This window comes from Taeniopygia guttata, chromosome 6, assembly GCF_048771995.1.
Source record: "Taeniopygia guttata chromosome 6, bTaeGut7.mat, whole genome shotgun sequence".
Classification (NCBI taxonomy): Eukaryota; Metazoa; Chordata; class Aves; order Passeriformes; family Estrildidae; genus Taeniopygia; species Taeniopygia guttata.
The window spans coordinates 19707085-19723804 of NC_133031.1; the positions used below are offsets into that span (position 1 = coordinate 19707085).

Below are 16720 nucleotides of genomic sequence, written 5' to 3' on the forward strand. Positions count from 1 at the left end.
TCCTCTCTCTTTGGGAAAGCAGAGTGAGAACTGAACTCACTTTATTCCTGATGGTGCACCTGAAAGCCCACTTGTGCCTGTCCAGGTTGGCACACCAGAAGCAGCTCCTAAACATTGCTGACGAGAGTGTCTGAGGGCTCTCAAGGCATCCTGGGCCACTCTGCTTGCTTCTGCTTCCTCCAGCACGTGATCTGCACTGGAAGCATCCATAATGGCATCATGCTTCATAACACTGTGCACCCCTAAAACCAGAGGATAAAAAAGGTGAAGGAGGACATATCTTAATTTATATGAAAATCAAATATTCACTTTTTAAGTGAATGCCACAATTGCATTTTTTGTTCTTCAGGGTGATTATATTAAGCACATCAGTATAGTAATTTCTAATGAGAGAACCCCCTTCTTCATCAGTTAAGTAATCAATCTGACAGCAAATCACTTCTGGTGTGCTGATGAGGTCATTATTCACAACAGACCTGGCAATTATGTGGGTAAAATGATCATTTCCATTGTTATGGACAGGACAGACAGAAGTGAAACCCTTGTGTAAATGAAGGTTGATTACCTCCTGAAAATATCCAGGAGAAACACTGTATATACTTCTATATCCAGAAATGTGGATCTCTCTGAACAATTTGTGCCAAGGTAATTAGAAAATTTGTAACTGGACTTAAAATCAACTGGAATTAAATTTAACTTAAATTTAAACAATGAACATTTTAAGTTTCACCAAAGTAACAGAATTAATATGTTTTTTATTGTAGCTCTAACCATCAGAGTACTCTAACCATCAGAGTAAGAGATCTGCTCTTTCTCTCATTTGCATAGGTTTTATATACCTCTGTTTAGTCAGCAGCCAAACAACTGTTACCTGATTTTTTGAAAAGTTTCTGCAAGACATAGTCATCATTTTTCTTTGAGTCTTGCTCTTCACTGTTCTCCCTTCTGTATTGCTTTTGTTTCACTAGATGAGGAATGCGTTTTCCTTCAAATTTGGCATCTTTGTGATGTTTCTTCTTAGACTTATCTCTGTGGCTCTCATGTGACAGCATATCCACCTTGTGCTTTGTTTTTGAGATACACTTCAAGTGATTATTATCAAATTGCCCATCTTCAGTTTTAGCATCCTGCTTTTCCCAAGAGCCAGCTGCATCACAAGTGAGGCTAAGATCTGTCCTGACATCTGCATTAGTCGCTCCATGTCCCTCACCAGCCACCACGGCAATCAGACCTTCTGCATTCGCTGCAGACCCTGCACTGTGTGGCACCGACTGGGACATGCATTTGTCATCACTTTCCAAGCATTCCTCCTTGCTTTTATTGAGTGAACTTGTATCAGCAGCAGCTTGTGCATTATCTTTTGTGTAGCTATTTTGGTCAAAGGCTTCCAAAGTTCCCTTGGTTTCCTCACTTATCTCTATTGCTTTAGAAGAAGAATCTCTCATGTGTGTGGTAGAATAGGAATTGGAAGACTTCTTCTTGTGTGAGCTGCTTTCTGCAACATGGACATCACATTTAGAAGTGCCATTAGCAGGTGGCTTTGGGACTTGAACATCTGAACCAGTACCTGAGGGATGAATAAAATTATTATCCATTCAACAAACAATTAAGACATTTTTTCTTCTAAACAAATAGAAAAAAACCCCATGTACCTGCAAAAATTGCACTTGTTTCTGTCCCCTGAGACACATCTGGGCTGTTCAGAGTAAATAGTTCATAAAGGTCATTGGATTTGAAGAAGCGATTCTGCTTAGGGTCTTTCAGCACTCTGTTTGTTAAAAATTGTTTGAAGATTTGCCTAAAAAAGAAAAAAAAATGTTTTGTGCGTGAAACAATGTCTAACTATGTTTAACTACTGAGTACAGTCCTTAAACAGAAAACTATAAGCACAAACATTACCCTGCAGAACAATTAAGCAGTGGGAAGATGATGTTGGTTTCCAAAAGACCATCTTGAGTTAGTAACTTTCAAACAACCAAGTAAATTGTTAAACACAGGGATTTATTATTTTGCAACAACCTCATAACACAATAGGTAACCACTATCCTGCGATGTCCTATGGGGCATCCCTTAACTAAGCAATAAATAACTTCACAGCTAGAACTTTTTTGTCCATTAAAATGGAAAAGCTTGCATATGTAACAATAAAACAATCAGAAAGCTCCTGAAAGAAAAAAAGCTTGTTAAAATGACAACATTTTAGGGGTTCAATTGATTGGAGGAATCAAAAGCAGCAGAGTAGCTCAGTCTGATGGTGATGACTGCATGACAGACACTGAAAAGGAGAATCAGACTTGTGGCTGAAAAGAGCCCACCTGCAGATGACCAAAAAGAACAAATCTGTAGGAAAACAAAGCTGCAAATATTCTTCTAGTATTGGTAAAACTGCTTCTGTGCCATATTTGTACTACATAGTGCCTAAAGCAAAATCTGTTTTATTATGTACAAAAAGTACACCCGTAAATCGAACTGGAAATCAGTTCTCTCAAACAGTTTTATCACACTTTTGGTTCTGCTGAGATTAAGCAGGGAAACTATTTTTAAATTCAGTGGTCAAAAAACTAAGCTTTCATTTACAGGCAAGAAAACACAGGAAAACAGTAAGTGTGGGCATTTCATTATTTAGAGCTTTTTGTTCTTCTAAATTTTCCAAGAGGGTATTTCAGTCATCTGGAATTCACGTGAGTGAAGCTAACTACTGAGAAAGCTGAATGGGAAAGCAAACCAAAAAGATTTCATTGATTTTGAAACACAAGCACTTCAAAGGCTTTAACTACACTTTGGAATAAATAACATGAATATGACTGGTAGTTATTGGGATTTAATTCTTTCACTTTGGAATGAATTGGGAATAAAATCAAATTGGGTTTGCACAGTAGTAAACACATCTATGTACCACATACATCTTGATACATCCCAAGGAGAATATAAAGAACTTGATGATTTGAATTTGCATTTCAGACTAGTTGAGTCTCATGTTTTGAATAAGGTGATCACTGTTTTCTGTCTATGCGTCATACTATGTTTTACAGTGAATTCTGGATGTGCTGGACACAGCTGCTGGAACAGACTGATAAGGTACATTTCGCACATGGGTCTTGCTGCTAGGGATGGAGCAGTACACCTGGAAGTTTAGTATGAGAAAAAGGTTCTCCATTTCTCAGTAAAAACTTTTAAAAGTTTTCTTTTTTTCTTTTTTTAAAAGTTTTCACCAAGGTTGGGAATTACAAGCAATGTGTGCACATGCACAGTTATGTCACTGTTACACCACCTTGGACTTGCTCAAAGCATTTTCTTCATGCAGCTGTATCCAAGAAATCATTCTGACTGACCTGTGGTATATCTTCTCCTCTATAGTCCCTGCAGTGAGCAGCCTATACACAGTCACCTCTTTCTTCTGGCCTATTCTCCAAGCACGTTCCCGAGCCTGGAACACAAAAGGTTTGGTTGCCAGATATGAGTCTCTCCTCGTGTCTGACAGAGACAGGTAACACTCTTTCAAACTTAGTTTGGATATTTAACAAATACTTTAAGAAGTGGCATAATCTAGAGCATAGGATAATTAACTCAGCAGGAGAGGAAAAAGATCTAGAAAGTCTGCATTTGTACCAAGAAATCTATGCAAAAATTATCAATAAATAGATTATGTTAAAATCAGAACTTTTACCTAGAATATGTACTTTACATAGACTTATTCCAGAAGGAAATTTCACAGTAGAGTGTTAACACACACCTCTCCTTTGAATTTGTCTTCTTTAACTTAACTGAAATCTTTCCTACAAACATCTTGAACCAACCACATTAGAGAGAACTCTAAGTCAGACACTTGCAGATCTCAGAGGTACATAGGATTTCTACAAAAAGGCTTTTTCCTCTCAAACTTGTAAGCACCATATAATTGCTATGTGATTTGATAAATCAGAGTCTTTCCACACCATGAGATAAGATGAGATAATGAAAAACTTCTAGCTACTTAGAGCAGCTCTCCAAGGTTACAGCTACATATCATTATCTAGTGAGAAAGCCAATGGGAGCAGCATCTCTTCTCCTTTTCTCACCCTGCATTGTCATCACCAACACTCCTGCCTATTCAAGAGCTTGCACAGCTGTACTTTTCCTTCAGAAACATCTGGTTCATTTATTTTAAAACACAGGCCATTTGAACTGTTTGTATGACTGCACTGTAACTGACTACATGAATCAACAATACTGAAGAGTGGTAAGGTATAACAGCATATAGGGGATGTGGTGGGAACCACTTAAATTGGCTTTGCCACAAGAGCAATCATAACGTGGAGCTGCACCCTGAGTGACCATTGCTGGGAACAGCAACTTAGGAAAGAGCAACATAGTGCTTTAACAGTACTTGAGGAGATAACTGTCATTTTGTCTTCAGTTTTATTTCAACTTAGCTGGTAAATGCAATGTAATAAATCAAACCCACCTGTGTGTCTACACTGGGATTCCAGTCAGGATCATAAATAATAACCCGATCAGCACCAACCAAGTTAACTCCAATGCCACCAACACGAGTTGTTAGAAGAAAAAGAAATATGGATTTGTCCTGTGACACAAGAGACAATTTACTAAAGCAAGAATTAGCAAAATGTAACATTAAATAAAATAATTTTTTTCCTGGATTATTTTATCAGCATTATATGCAAAGATGCAAAGGAAGCCAAGAGAAGGAACATATTTCCTTGCTCATCTAGTATTTCTTTTGACAAATAAAAGTAGTCTAATCTAAATTTCATTTACTGTTATCCAATAAAATTGCTTTTCCCCTTTCTCAAATATTTTCTTAGCAGAAAACCCAACTTACGTGTGAAATAAGAGATTACTTTTTTCCCCTCTCTCAGAAAGACAGGGGTTTCATTTCACTGAACTCCCCAGTTCAGTGTCTCCAACCTGAAGTAGTATATTTAAAAACAGAACAAAAAGGAAGGGAAGAACTCAATCATAGTCATTAATACGTATTCATGTGTGGGGAACATCTCACCTCATTGTATTTTGTTACAAGAGGCTGTCTGGAAGCTACTGCTGTGGTGCCATCCATCCTGAGGTAGGAATAGTTTCTGTATCTCACAAAGACTTCAAGTATCTGCATCATCTGTGGTGATGGAAAAGATTTAATGAAATCCAGACATGAAGACTCAGCATCTGTTCGATGAACCTACAAGAATTTCTGGTACTAACTGCAGTATAAATCAAACAAACAATGACAACAAAAAACTGGAAACACTTTGTTAAATGACAGAAAACTGACTTATGTAAATGGGAAAAAAAAAAAACAAAAAACCACAGCTGAATGCAGTGGAATACTTGAGTTTGGTTTGGAAGTCCAGGGCCATAGCTTTAAGATAATTAAACATCCCAAGGAAATCCACAAAAGGAAGACAAAATTGTGAGTACACAGGGAAAACAAACAAAGGTCACTGCCTGTGCCACTGTCCCAAAGGGAGCGATTGTGAGGATCAGACGTGCACAGGCACTACACAGAGCACACAAACTGACCACCAACTACACAGCAGGGACAGCCTGGGACCACATGGCTACAGCTGATACAGCTTTGGCCAGTGTACTGAAACAGGGCCACTGCCACAATGCTGTGTCATTCCAGTGAAGTTCTCTGAGTTTGGGAACTGGTCTCTGATTATTCCAAAGACTTCAGTCATTTCAGTAACATTTTCAGTAAGATATTGATTTTATGAGAAAGACACTACAAAAGGTGGTTCTACTTACAGGTTTTTTGGAACTCTCACACACGTTTTAAGTAATAGTAACAGATAACACTAAAAATAATTAGCTCATCTTACCTGTCTTGACTGAGTGAAAAAGAGCACTCTGTGACCTTGCTTGTGCCATATTTTCAGCAGGGATTCTACCACTATCATTTTTCCGGAACGTTTCCAATATCCAAACTGATTTGGATCCTCTGCTTCAGCATCTGGCACACTCTTCAAAATTCTGGGACTATCAGCAACGAAGTCAGGGTGATTGCAAATCTTTCTCAAAGTTGATAGTCCTAAGAGAATCTATAGAATACAAGAGAAAAATATTTCTATTTTCATGACAAGTACTTGTATCTATATGGCTTATGGAAAAAAAATAAACAGCAATAGATTAATCCACTCATCATCAATGTTTGTTTTTAATAATGTTTTGATGCTAATACTTGTTTAAGGGAAAGTTTTAGGAAAAATCAGTACAAAAGAAAGTGATTGAAATTTTATGTACTTGTGAGCCTATTCTTGCCCACTATACCTTTGTGAGATCTGTAAAATTAAAAAAAAACCCCAACAAAACAGTAATAAAGTCAATGTGTTCTGTGCATGGGACTGCAAAACATATTGGCCATGCTGACCATACAACTGACTGGAGCCACTGGATATGCAGCAAGGATGGATTTCACGGTTCACAAGACAAGAAAATACGGCAAATAACACATTATGGCCAACACATCATACCTCTCCTCCTACAAACAAGGGCTAAAACGGAAGGGAGACACATCCATTGCATGCATAAAAATGTCAAACAAACCAGATGTGTGCAGTGGAGGAGTCACAGGGAATAGCAGATTCTACACAGGCAGCAGCAGCCAGCAACTGAAAATGTATCCCAATGATGCCTTTCACTAGGCCACAGCAATTTCAACACTTACACTGTGAGGATGGAGGCAGAAGATGTTAAGAAGTGACTACTATGACAGTAATAAGGATACTTGCTTATTTGCTCTGCTTTCTGTTAATGCTGTGAAACTATTGCATAACAAAATTGTCACACCTGAATTGTACTCTCAGGACTAACTACGCTTTTCCTTTGCTTTCCTTGGGCAATTAGTTAAAAGCATGAATACAGTTACCTATAACAGGTCATCCAAAAAGCCAGAATTTGTTTGCAAGATCACAAACATATTGTGAAGCTCATTTCATTCTTACTTTTATCTGGTCATGTCACTACATACTAACTCAAATATATTTCATCTAACATTTTTGAAAAAAAAAAATAGACAACTACAAAAACTGAATAGAGATCAGTGTGTTTGCTTCCCTTACTGCTCAGAATCCAGCAAGAAGAGTGCAAGGGCCAGTCCATGATTTTATCCATCAAACCCTACCCATCACTATGCTTATTAATGCCCACCTGCATGTCTCCATTGAGAATCTGGTAAACTTCTTTAGAGTTGATGTAATTTTGATAGATTTGACGCTGCTCCTCTGTCAAACGGCAAAAGAGGACCTACAAAACAAACCAACCACTCAAGCTCAACCTGTGTGAATTTCAGAATTTCACCATGTGCTACAATGAAACTTCACAGATGTCTGACATACTGAAATACTAAGGTAAAAGGTACTGCATAGAAATCACTAGAAATAAAAAAAAAAATGTTTAGAGAATGATCATCAAGATGAGTTTAATGAGGTCTTATGTGCTCTTTCCCAGTAGTTAGATTTTCCCCTCAAATCACTTTAGTTTCGGAAATGCTGCCATTTTCTAGTTTTAATGAAGTAACTGCAATGTTAGCATTTTCTCAAAGCTATGTTTATAGTAAACTCTTTCCATTTTGTGTCTGTCACATCCCTTATAACTTGCAAATTCTTAGAAGTTTAGCAGATATGGTCTGTCCTGTCTTTAGACCTTAAGCATGAAATATAATGATTTCTCAGGTGCTCTGATGGGCTAAAATTGAACAAAATCACCTCCCTGCATTCTGCAAGGCACCCAACATTATGCTGTAAATAAAACTCATGTAGTGCCCTGTGACTGGCAAGAGCAAAAATCAAATTTGTTTAAACTGTCTATGATTACATTGTTTAGATTAAGGAGCCCAGACTCTTTAATATCTAGACATTAAAGAGTTGGCTTAAAATAGTATATAAAAATTAAAAATTGGTTAAAAAAAGATCATTAGACTGCATATACACAGTATGGCCTATTTCTTCATTATGTACCTTTCAGCACTGTCTTACAAAGACTAACATGTCTACTTCTCTTTTAAAGTTAGATGACAGGAAAGGAGTCAAGACAGAACATAAATGCCTGAAGCACTGAAACATGAAGAGAAGAAGCTAATAATTACAAGTGAGTATTTGTAGGAATTTCAGTTAACCAATACTTTCAATCTCCTCTATTTTGAATGAAAATGTTGCCTAAAGAAACATACCACCTAGTAGTAAAGCAAACAAGTTTCAGACCACAAGGCTAGTATTTTGAAAATTTATTATAATGTATAGGCCAGCTAGCTTGCAATATGAACAACTGCCAGCAGGTATTTCTGTATTATTTGCAGCCCAAATTAATCTTTCTAGGACAGGAAACAATGCTGAATTGTTTCCTGCTGTAGAAAAGGAAACAGACAGACAACTCATTTCAATGCACTTGAGACCCAAGGGGACAGTATTAAGTAGCCCTGACTACACTTCATCTATCCTTTACTTTTTAGATAAGTGAACTCATACAGACCCTGCAAGACAGCAGTAATTTAATACTCAGTACAATGCTGAACGACTATTAATCTTGAAAGCTCTACACCTTATCTTTAGTTAAACCACCATTTTATCTGATACTAGCACAAATTATTTCCAAATTTTCATGAAAGATTGTATTCTGGGGAGGGAGAGGACTCAGATCTAGTAGTGAAAATAAGCAAACCTGTTCATTTTTATCTGGAAGTGAAAGGCTCATTTTTACATCAGCTTTCATTCTTCGTAGCAAGTAGGGGTTTATGGTGTCCCGTAACACACAGGCACATTTGTATGCAGTTTTTACCTGAAAAAAGGAAGAAAAGGCACAAGTTGTATTTTGGCTCTTGACATTAATTCTAGCAACTAGCAAAATTATATAATTAGCAACAGAAAAATCCTAATAAAATGAGATGTCTTATTTTACATGGATTTATAGTTACATGTTCAATACAACATGAATTGCAATGAAATTCATGTTAGTAACAATAAAACTGAGTAAGTAAGGCTTCCTCAGATACTTCATATTTCTCTTTAAAAGAGAACAAAAGTAAGAGATTTAATTTAGGAAGCAAAGAAAGAAGTGAGTATAAATCTCTACAAAACCAAGAGCCTCATGAAAAAGTGCTAATACATATACTGAAGATCAAAAAAGAAGCCTGCAGCAATGGTGGTTACCAGACAATAAGTGAAGATTAGTGCTCACTTGAGAATTTAAAAAAAAATGATACAAGAAAGTCCCCATGATCACAGAAACTAAAGGTCACTCTGGCCCTAAATGGAGTATATAGTTCTCTAAGGGGTAATGGATGTGTGAGATGGGTATTAGCTGTAATAATGGCTAAAAATGCCTTAATTTGTCTTAAAACAAGGCAAACAATATAAATTATTGATATACAGAAACAACTGAAAGGCCAGCTTAGTAAATTACTAATACATATACAAGAGAAGTACTTAAACTTGAAAAGAAAATAAAACTTCAGCAATGCATGCATGGAAAACATTACAAACAGCAGTTAAAAGGATACAAATTTAATAGCATTTATTTGAAACTTAAGTCTGCAGATTATGATGCAGACAATTTATTTACTATCTAGTTAAAAACAGAAACATATTTAAGCTGTCATCAATACTGAGAATCACAACTACAAAGATTAGCAGACATTCAAAATAATTTCCCAAGTAATTTTTTGCTTTCTAATTTAGTTTATCTACTTCCAGATTTCCAACACCGAATGTAGCTTTATTTTAAAATAAAAACTGCTTCTAGACTGGATTTAAAGACTCCTCTTACTGCATAATTTGCTAAAACCTGACAGCAAACAGGAAAAGTTCTATTTAAATATATCAACATGTGGGATCAGTCACCACCCACTCCAATTTGTTTATCTTCATACCAAAGAATACTTCTAATGACCTAAACTTTAGGGCTTTTGGCAAGAAAACCTTGTATATAAGTTGCATTCCTGTATCAATGAAACTGTCTCAGTTGAATGATGTTTTTTACACAACCAGCAGTAATGCATACAAACAACTCTTTTTTTGGTTAGTGTCTAGAACATACAGCGTTAAGTACATTCAGAAGTTGGTTTAAAAAACAACAGCAACAGTTGGAACAGTTTTCTTCAAACAAAATTATATTTTGGATGCATTTACCTGGACAGGAGAGGCATTGCAGTATCCTCCCATGGTTATGGGGACAGAAAACTGCTCCATGAACACAGGGAGTGTTCCCAATTTTCCTGGGAATATAAAGTCAAAGAGGGACCAGAGCTCCTTTAGGTTATTCTGCATAGGGGAGCCAGACAAGATGATTCGATGGGGTGTGCGGAACTATTAATAAAAACCACAAAACCAGAAGAAAGTTATTTTCATGGTTCCTGGTGTATCCTGCCTCCTACCTCAGAGGATATTCAACTTCACCATCAATAAATTCTCATGTCAAAATATGTGGCCTCACACTCATGAAAAAACCAGATTTCTGCAATAGACTGTTAGCAGAAAATGCACACCAGCAATCTGACATTTATCAGTACTGTAAATTACTATGCAATATAAAATTTCTAATTATTTTCCTCTACCATATGTGCATAAATTTACCCATGTAAATTCATTAAAAATATTCAGTAAGTTAAATAGTCAAATACAGACCATTGTGATGCACGCTTTCATTCTTTATTAATGATCAAACATACATTTTTATGATAGGCTATTAGATATTGGAACCTCCCTCCAGAGCACCTAAATTTATTTTTTATAAAGTACCTGCTTGCATGCAAGTGTGACCGCAGCATTTGGATTTCGGATTTTGTGACCCTCGTCCAGAATGACATAATGCCAATCATACGTGTGGATGTCATCCTGCATCAGACGGATGTACGAGTAAGATGTAATTAAAATTCCATGGCATGAAGCAATTTCATGAATTAGTTTCACCTAAAAACAAGAGGTGCACGTTGTCAGTGGGACAGAATCCTCAGATCTATACACAGAGATTTGCAATCCAAGGTATGTATAAAAAGTATTATAAAAACAGATCTATAGTTTACTTTGCAAAGAAAATAAGTATATGCAAGATTTTGATTATATGATTCTTAGCTCATATGTGTAAGAATGAAGCACTTGAATACTGTGTTATAGCAAATCAGAATTTACCAAAAGCCTGGTCAGAAGGAAACAGTGTTTTTTATTTTAAATTTTTTAAAGACAATGTCTCAAAAAACAAACATTGATTAAGGTAATGAGTTTCTTCAAGTTCTCCTATATTCACTTCACAAACCCAGCTTTGTGTACTGCAAGCAAGAATGTTAGAGAAAAAGTAAACAAGTGAAATACTGAAAAACAAAACCAAAAATCTATTTGTTTAATCCTAAATTCTGTCTAGCCTTTCTCATTATAAGATTAAGATAGTTGCTACCAATCTTCAAATTTTGTGTTTCTCTTGTAACCTTTAGCTTTTCCCCAAGTTTTTGCTTGCCTTTATAGCTGCAAGTTATGTAGGGCAGGGACAGTCTGTATAATTTTTGACAGTGTTCAGGACTAATCTTTATTGCATTTATCCTCCATGTATAAATCTAAAAGACTTTAACAGCAGATGATGAGAAGGGAAAAACAAAGTACAACCACCAAGTTTGCTAAAGTAAAGACAAACGCCTTATTACTAGAAGTACCTTTAATTAAAACACAACCCACAAAAAACAATTAAAAAACCAAACAAAAGGCAAAAACCTACGTCAAAAACTCAGATGGTGTCAATATCCATGATCTTTTACTGTAAAACTACTTGCTCACCCACACCCCAAGATTCAAAATACTCTTTTAAGTTTAACTGTTCAAGAATATCTGCTTTCTGATTATCATCTCCTGATAAAACCACAACACATTACTTAATGTTGGTATCACGACTCTCAAGAGAATATGTGATCTTTAGAATAATTTGTATTACAGACAGCGTAGGATTTCTCTGCAGGTGTGGACATCCAAAGCTTAATTCTACCTGGTACATTATCCATAGTCTGCAACTTTTCTCGAGTCTCAGCAATGGTCTGTCATAGAATATTGTAGACATCACTACCCAAACACTTAAGACAAATCATCTCGGGTGATTTAAAATTAAAAGCTTGTAAAATATGTAACCTCTCCTAATTTTTGCAATTAATAGGGTATGTCTGCAATTAGCCTGACTTACAGAATGCTACACTCTTGTCATTAAAAGATGTTTTGTGAAAGTGCTGCTGTTATTATGGAGGCTCAAGAGACCAATCCCTCCTAGAGGGCAAACAGTGGACTCGTAGAAAACAACAGCCATAAATCACGCTGTCAGGTAGCAGGGAGAACAGAAGTGAAACACAGGCACATGAAGGCCATTCATTGTAAACACACCAAGGCAGAATCCTAGTCAGGATTTACTGAACCTGTAATTAATTAAAGTTTCCTTCAAGCGAAATTTTTAATAAACAAGGATTTGTGCTGACAATGAAGAAACAGAACAACACAATTTTATCAACTCACACTACAACACTTACTAAATCTCATTTTACTGCATTGGGTACCTTTTCAAGGTTGCCTTCACTTTAAGTCCAGTTCTTGGAATAATTCTAAATATTTTAAAACATGCTGACAGATCTAATATTGGATACAAAGTCTTGAGGGTGTGGTATTTTATAATTTAAGCTATTTTACAATATTTTGTATATAAAAATATATAATATATATATATTAAAATATAATTTTATTTCTTTAATCCACAGTTTTCTTGTTTAATTAGATTAAGGCATGCCTAAATTTTATTTTTTTCTCTGGAAATACACTTCAACAAAATATTTCAGGTCATGCACTGTAACACTAAGTTTAAAAAAGTGTGCTTGAGAGAGACAAATCCTACTATTGCCAGATTACACAACAGTTACCTAATTTTGAAATTCTGCACTCTGGCCTTTATCTGATGCTAATGAATAGAGGAACATGTGAGTACACTGAGTAATTATGAACTTGCATTTTTGTTCAGCACAGTACTTCAGGCCTTTACAGTTCAGGGACAGTATTTTCTCCCAGCCTGGGGTGATAAGTTGATGTTGTTGCCTTGTCTTCACTTTGAGGCAAGTCAGAGATAGTATCTAGTAACTTATCCAATAATATATCATTTGCGAATCAAAAAGTGCATTTTTCAGCAGGTTTATCACCATCTCATAACCAACCATTAGGCCTGGGGATCCGTAAATTCAACATATAAAACCTCTTCTTTATTATTTCTCTGCCCCAACAAAAAACTAAATGGCACCATGAAGAGGCTTCAAAAAAAACACATTATAATGTTTAATAATGTAAAAGTTGCAATAAAAAGAGCTAAAATACTTATTACATATTTAACAAGAATGCTACTTCTTGGAGCATGATACTAATTTTATCTGAGTTTGGTCCTTAACTCAGAAATAGAGCCTTTGGCTAAAACACAGGTTCCAGATGCAATCATGCCAGTAACTGTAACCTCTGAAATTGACTTTTTACATGTAGACTATGTACTCTACTGTGAGGCTAGAAAGTCTAAAATTTTCCATATGTGAAATCATCTTTAAGTAGATGAACTTAACAATTACTTTCTGGGGCTGAACTGTGTGTCCTGCATTTGACCAGAATAAGGGAATGCAAAGTTACACATTGACAAATAGTATGTGACATCAGAAGGAATTGTTAACCTCAGTGATACATCTTCTGAAAATGAAGAAATTAAAAGTTCAGCCTTGAACTTAAAAAATACAGCCTCCTTCCATGCATCATATGTTAAACAAGATAACCAAAGTTTATGCTGCCTCTTATATTCTATGGTTTACAAATGCTTGTGTGCCAACAGAAGTTTTAAAACAACAGGACAAGCTCTCTGCTCAGAAGGCTTTTTTCCAACACTATTAATTTTTTTTTCCTTACCTTCTGTTCTATACCATAAATAAAAAGCACTTGTGATACACTACATTAGATTTATTTCTTTTTTTTCTCTCAGGCCTAGAGGTCTCAGAGCACTCGATGCTTACAGATCAGATTTGAGTGTAAACCATAGTAGGAGCTTAATAGCATAAGACAGCACCACAGGACATTTAGGCACAAATGCTATACCTTGTTCAAACTGAAAGCTGACTTCACAGGAGAAGATTATTACTTACATCTGGTTCCACCTACTGCTCCAACTTAAGCACATTTATCATCCTAGAAGAGCTAAATAATCCTCTGTAATCACAAATAATGATAATTTTAAAAAAGAGCAAGTTTTACATTTCATCCAAATGTCTTAAACAAGCTCAAAAGTCTTGGAAACCCCTCCCACTTGCTACTGTGTCTTCCTTCCATCATCTAAAATACCAATCTGCCTTCTCTTATAGATTGCTGAAGACCTTTAGTCTGCAAGGGGTGAAATGGGAAATTTATACTTCCCTCCTTTACAGTTAAAATTTTCTACCATTGTTATTTTAGAAAAAGAATAACATATGTCTCTTTTGAACCTTTGCATATGATAAAAACTCCACAAATATTTTAACAGTGAGATGTCTCAATGACTGAGCTGAAACAGGCTGACAAAATTTGTAGCCAATCTGGTGCTCACAATTCACGCTGCAATTTCATACTATTATTGTGAAAATCCTATAACTGCTTGCAAAAAAACCAAAACAGACTGGTAAAAAGGTAGAAATCAGAGAGCCTTTCACTTACCACACTGCTCAAAGTCCATTTGTAACACTAAAGAAGTGTCATTAACTGAACAGATGTGGGAAGTACTGCCTAGAATCAACTGCTAAAACAATCAGAACAGATGTCTTCCCTACTCTTCACTGTCAAGTGAAATACTTCTGTGGGCAACTTTGAAGAACTGGGAGACAGGCTTTTGCATCAATGCTTGTGCACCTTAGAAGGTACACCAGAAAATGCCTATTCATAAAACCACATGATTTCACCAATGTTAAAAGATTTAGTATTTGCTAACAGGATTCCTGACAATGATATGGGAAAAATTACATAAATATATCTCACCTAAAACATCAACTTAAATTTAATCAAATGAAACTTCAGCTATTGTGTGTTTCTGCTATGAAATACTGTCTCGCCTTATGGGACATCTGTCATTGCTTAACCCTTTTTCTCCAAAATTCTCATCCAATAGTTTTACAGTTAATCTTTGTGCTTAGAAATCATCTAAGCCTCTTCCATAGACTTGTAGAGAACAAGCTGCAATACCACAACCTGCTGGCCAACCACTACAGGATAAGGTAGTCCTCAAAATCCATGAAGATCTTCACTGTCTGATGGCCATTTAATCTGAAGGACAATAATGTTCTTCCACTGGTTCAGAAAATTGTAGCCTCTTCAGAGGCTGAAATGACCTTTCTCACTCCAAAGCTGATAACAAACTTCAGTTCCTCAATTCTCTCCTGGAGCTGTCCAACAAAAAACTCCTCATTTACTTTATGATAAACTAGGATACACAAATAGAACAGGTGAATCCTGGAATTGTCAGTTAATTCCAAACAAGCTTGTGCCACATTGAGACTACAGGATAACAGGGAGTTAGCTTTCGGCTAAGTAAAATTAATCTCAAAGAACTTATGCAGTCTAACTACTCTTTTTATATTTATTTAACTTACTTATTCTTTTATGTCTTATGCCAGAACTTAAGGGCAGAATGGTCCCTGGATGAGTATTACAAAGTTAAGATATGCAAAAGTGGTCTTCTGCAATGCCATATATTATCAGCAGATAGAATTGTTGTAAGACCAGAACTAAAGTATTCATAATGCATTTTGAAAAGAAATCCTAGGCAGGAGTAAATCACCTGTCCTGTATTTTATGTGATATATTTTCAGTGCACAAGTGTTACTTATGCTAATTTATTAGTAGCAAACTTTTACTGTAGATATAGGGGGGAGTGAAACAGGAAAGTTGGGTTTTTTCCTTACTTTAGCTTGCTCTTTTCTGATTAAGAGGCATCAAGGAAAAAAATGTGCATGTGGTTAAGACCTTATCAGGGACACCTATTTAAAGCACTATTGCAGCTCTTAGAAGATGAGGCATTAGGTTCAGTTCTCTAAATCTGTTCAAAAATGCTTTCATCTTTAATTTTAAGTTTTGAATATGCATTTGAAGGATGACAGTGGGAAGGTGAAATCTCGAAAACCTTACTATTCCTGCAGATGGAAAAATTTGAGTCAGTCTGTCAAGTCCATTAATTAAGAAATATCCCAAAATAAGCACACATGATTTAATTTAGGAAGACATGCAACCATGTTATTGAGGTCAACAGATTTTTAGGGCTTGAAAACACACCAAATTAATTGAACAACAGGAAGCTATTAGCACATTAGAGTGTGCTACTCCTTTTTTGCTATGTACTGTAACTGCATCAATTACTTCAGAATATGTTTAATCAAGTGCAATTAAGCACCAAATAATCTTAATGTTATTACAAGAAATTCAATAAATATTTAAAGAGAAATTTAAAAATGCTTTGCTGAATCCTGAAAACTCATTTAAACATTTGAAATATAAGACTAGGGGAAAATAAAAATCTAAGTTTTCCTTGTTTTGCTCCTGCAAAGTTTCAAACTTCGGACAAGTCAGGCTTTCCAACTTAAGAAACAGACTAAGAACATGCATATGAAGAGACTGTCAAAGAAAACTGAAAGACAGAAAGGGTACTCCTTGAAACAACTGGTGAGTGATACCAACTGACAGCAACCAACTGCAGAGAAATTATCCATGCATGCAAAACACAT

General features: G+C 35.8%; 1 protein-coding gene across 3 annotated transcripts in view; it reads right to left on the minus strand.

The window, feature by feature from the left end:
- The window catches only part of ERCC6 (ERCC excision repair 6, chromatin remodeling factor), a 43105-nt gene that overhangs the window by 3161 nt on the left and 23224 nt on the right, over window positions 1-16720 (minus strand). For all 3 annotated transcript variants that reach the window (XM_072931083.1, XM_030276033.4, XM_030276034.4), the window contains 11 exons: window positions 10728-10898; window positions 10119-10295; window positions 8653-8769; window positions 7144-7239; window positions 5817-6035; window positions 5000-5110; window positions 4445-4564; window positions 3333-3427; window positions 1653-1798; window positions 872-1567; window positions 41-242 (listed from right to left, as the gene is read on the minus strand). In XM_072931083.1, the coding sequence (XP_072787184.1) occupies window positions 41-242; window positions 872-1567; window positions 1653-1798; window positions 3333-3427; window positions 4445-4564; window positions 5000-5110; window positions 5817-6035; window positions 7144-7239; window positions 8653-8769; window positions 10119-10295; window positions 10728-10898 (2150 nt within the window). The remainder of the gene's footprint in view (window positions 1-40; window positions 243-871; window positions 1568-1652; window positions 1799-3332; window positions 3428-4444; window positions 4565-4999; window positions 5111-5816; window positions 6036-7143; window positions 7240-8652; window positions 8770-10118; window positions 10296-10727; window positions 10899-16720) is intronic.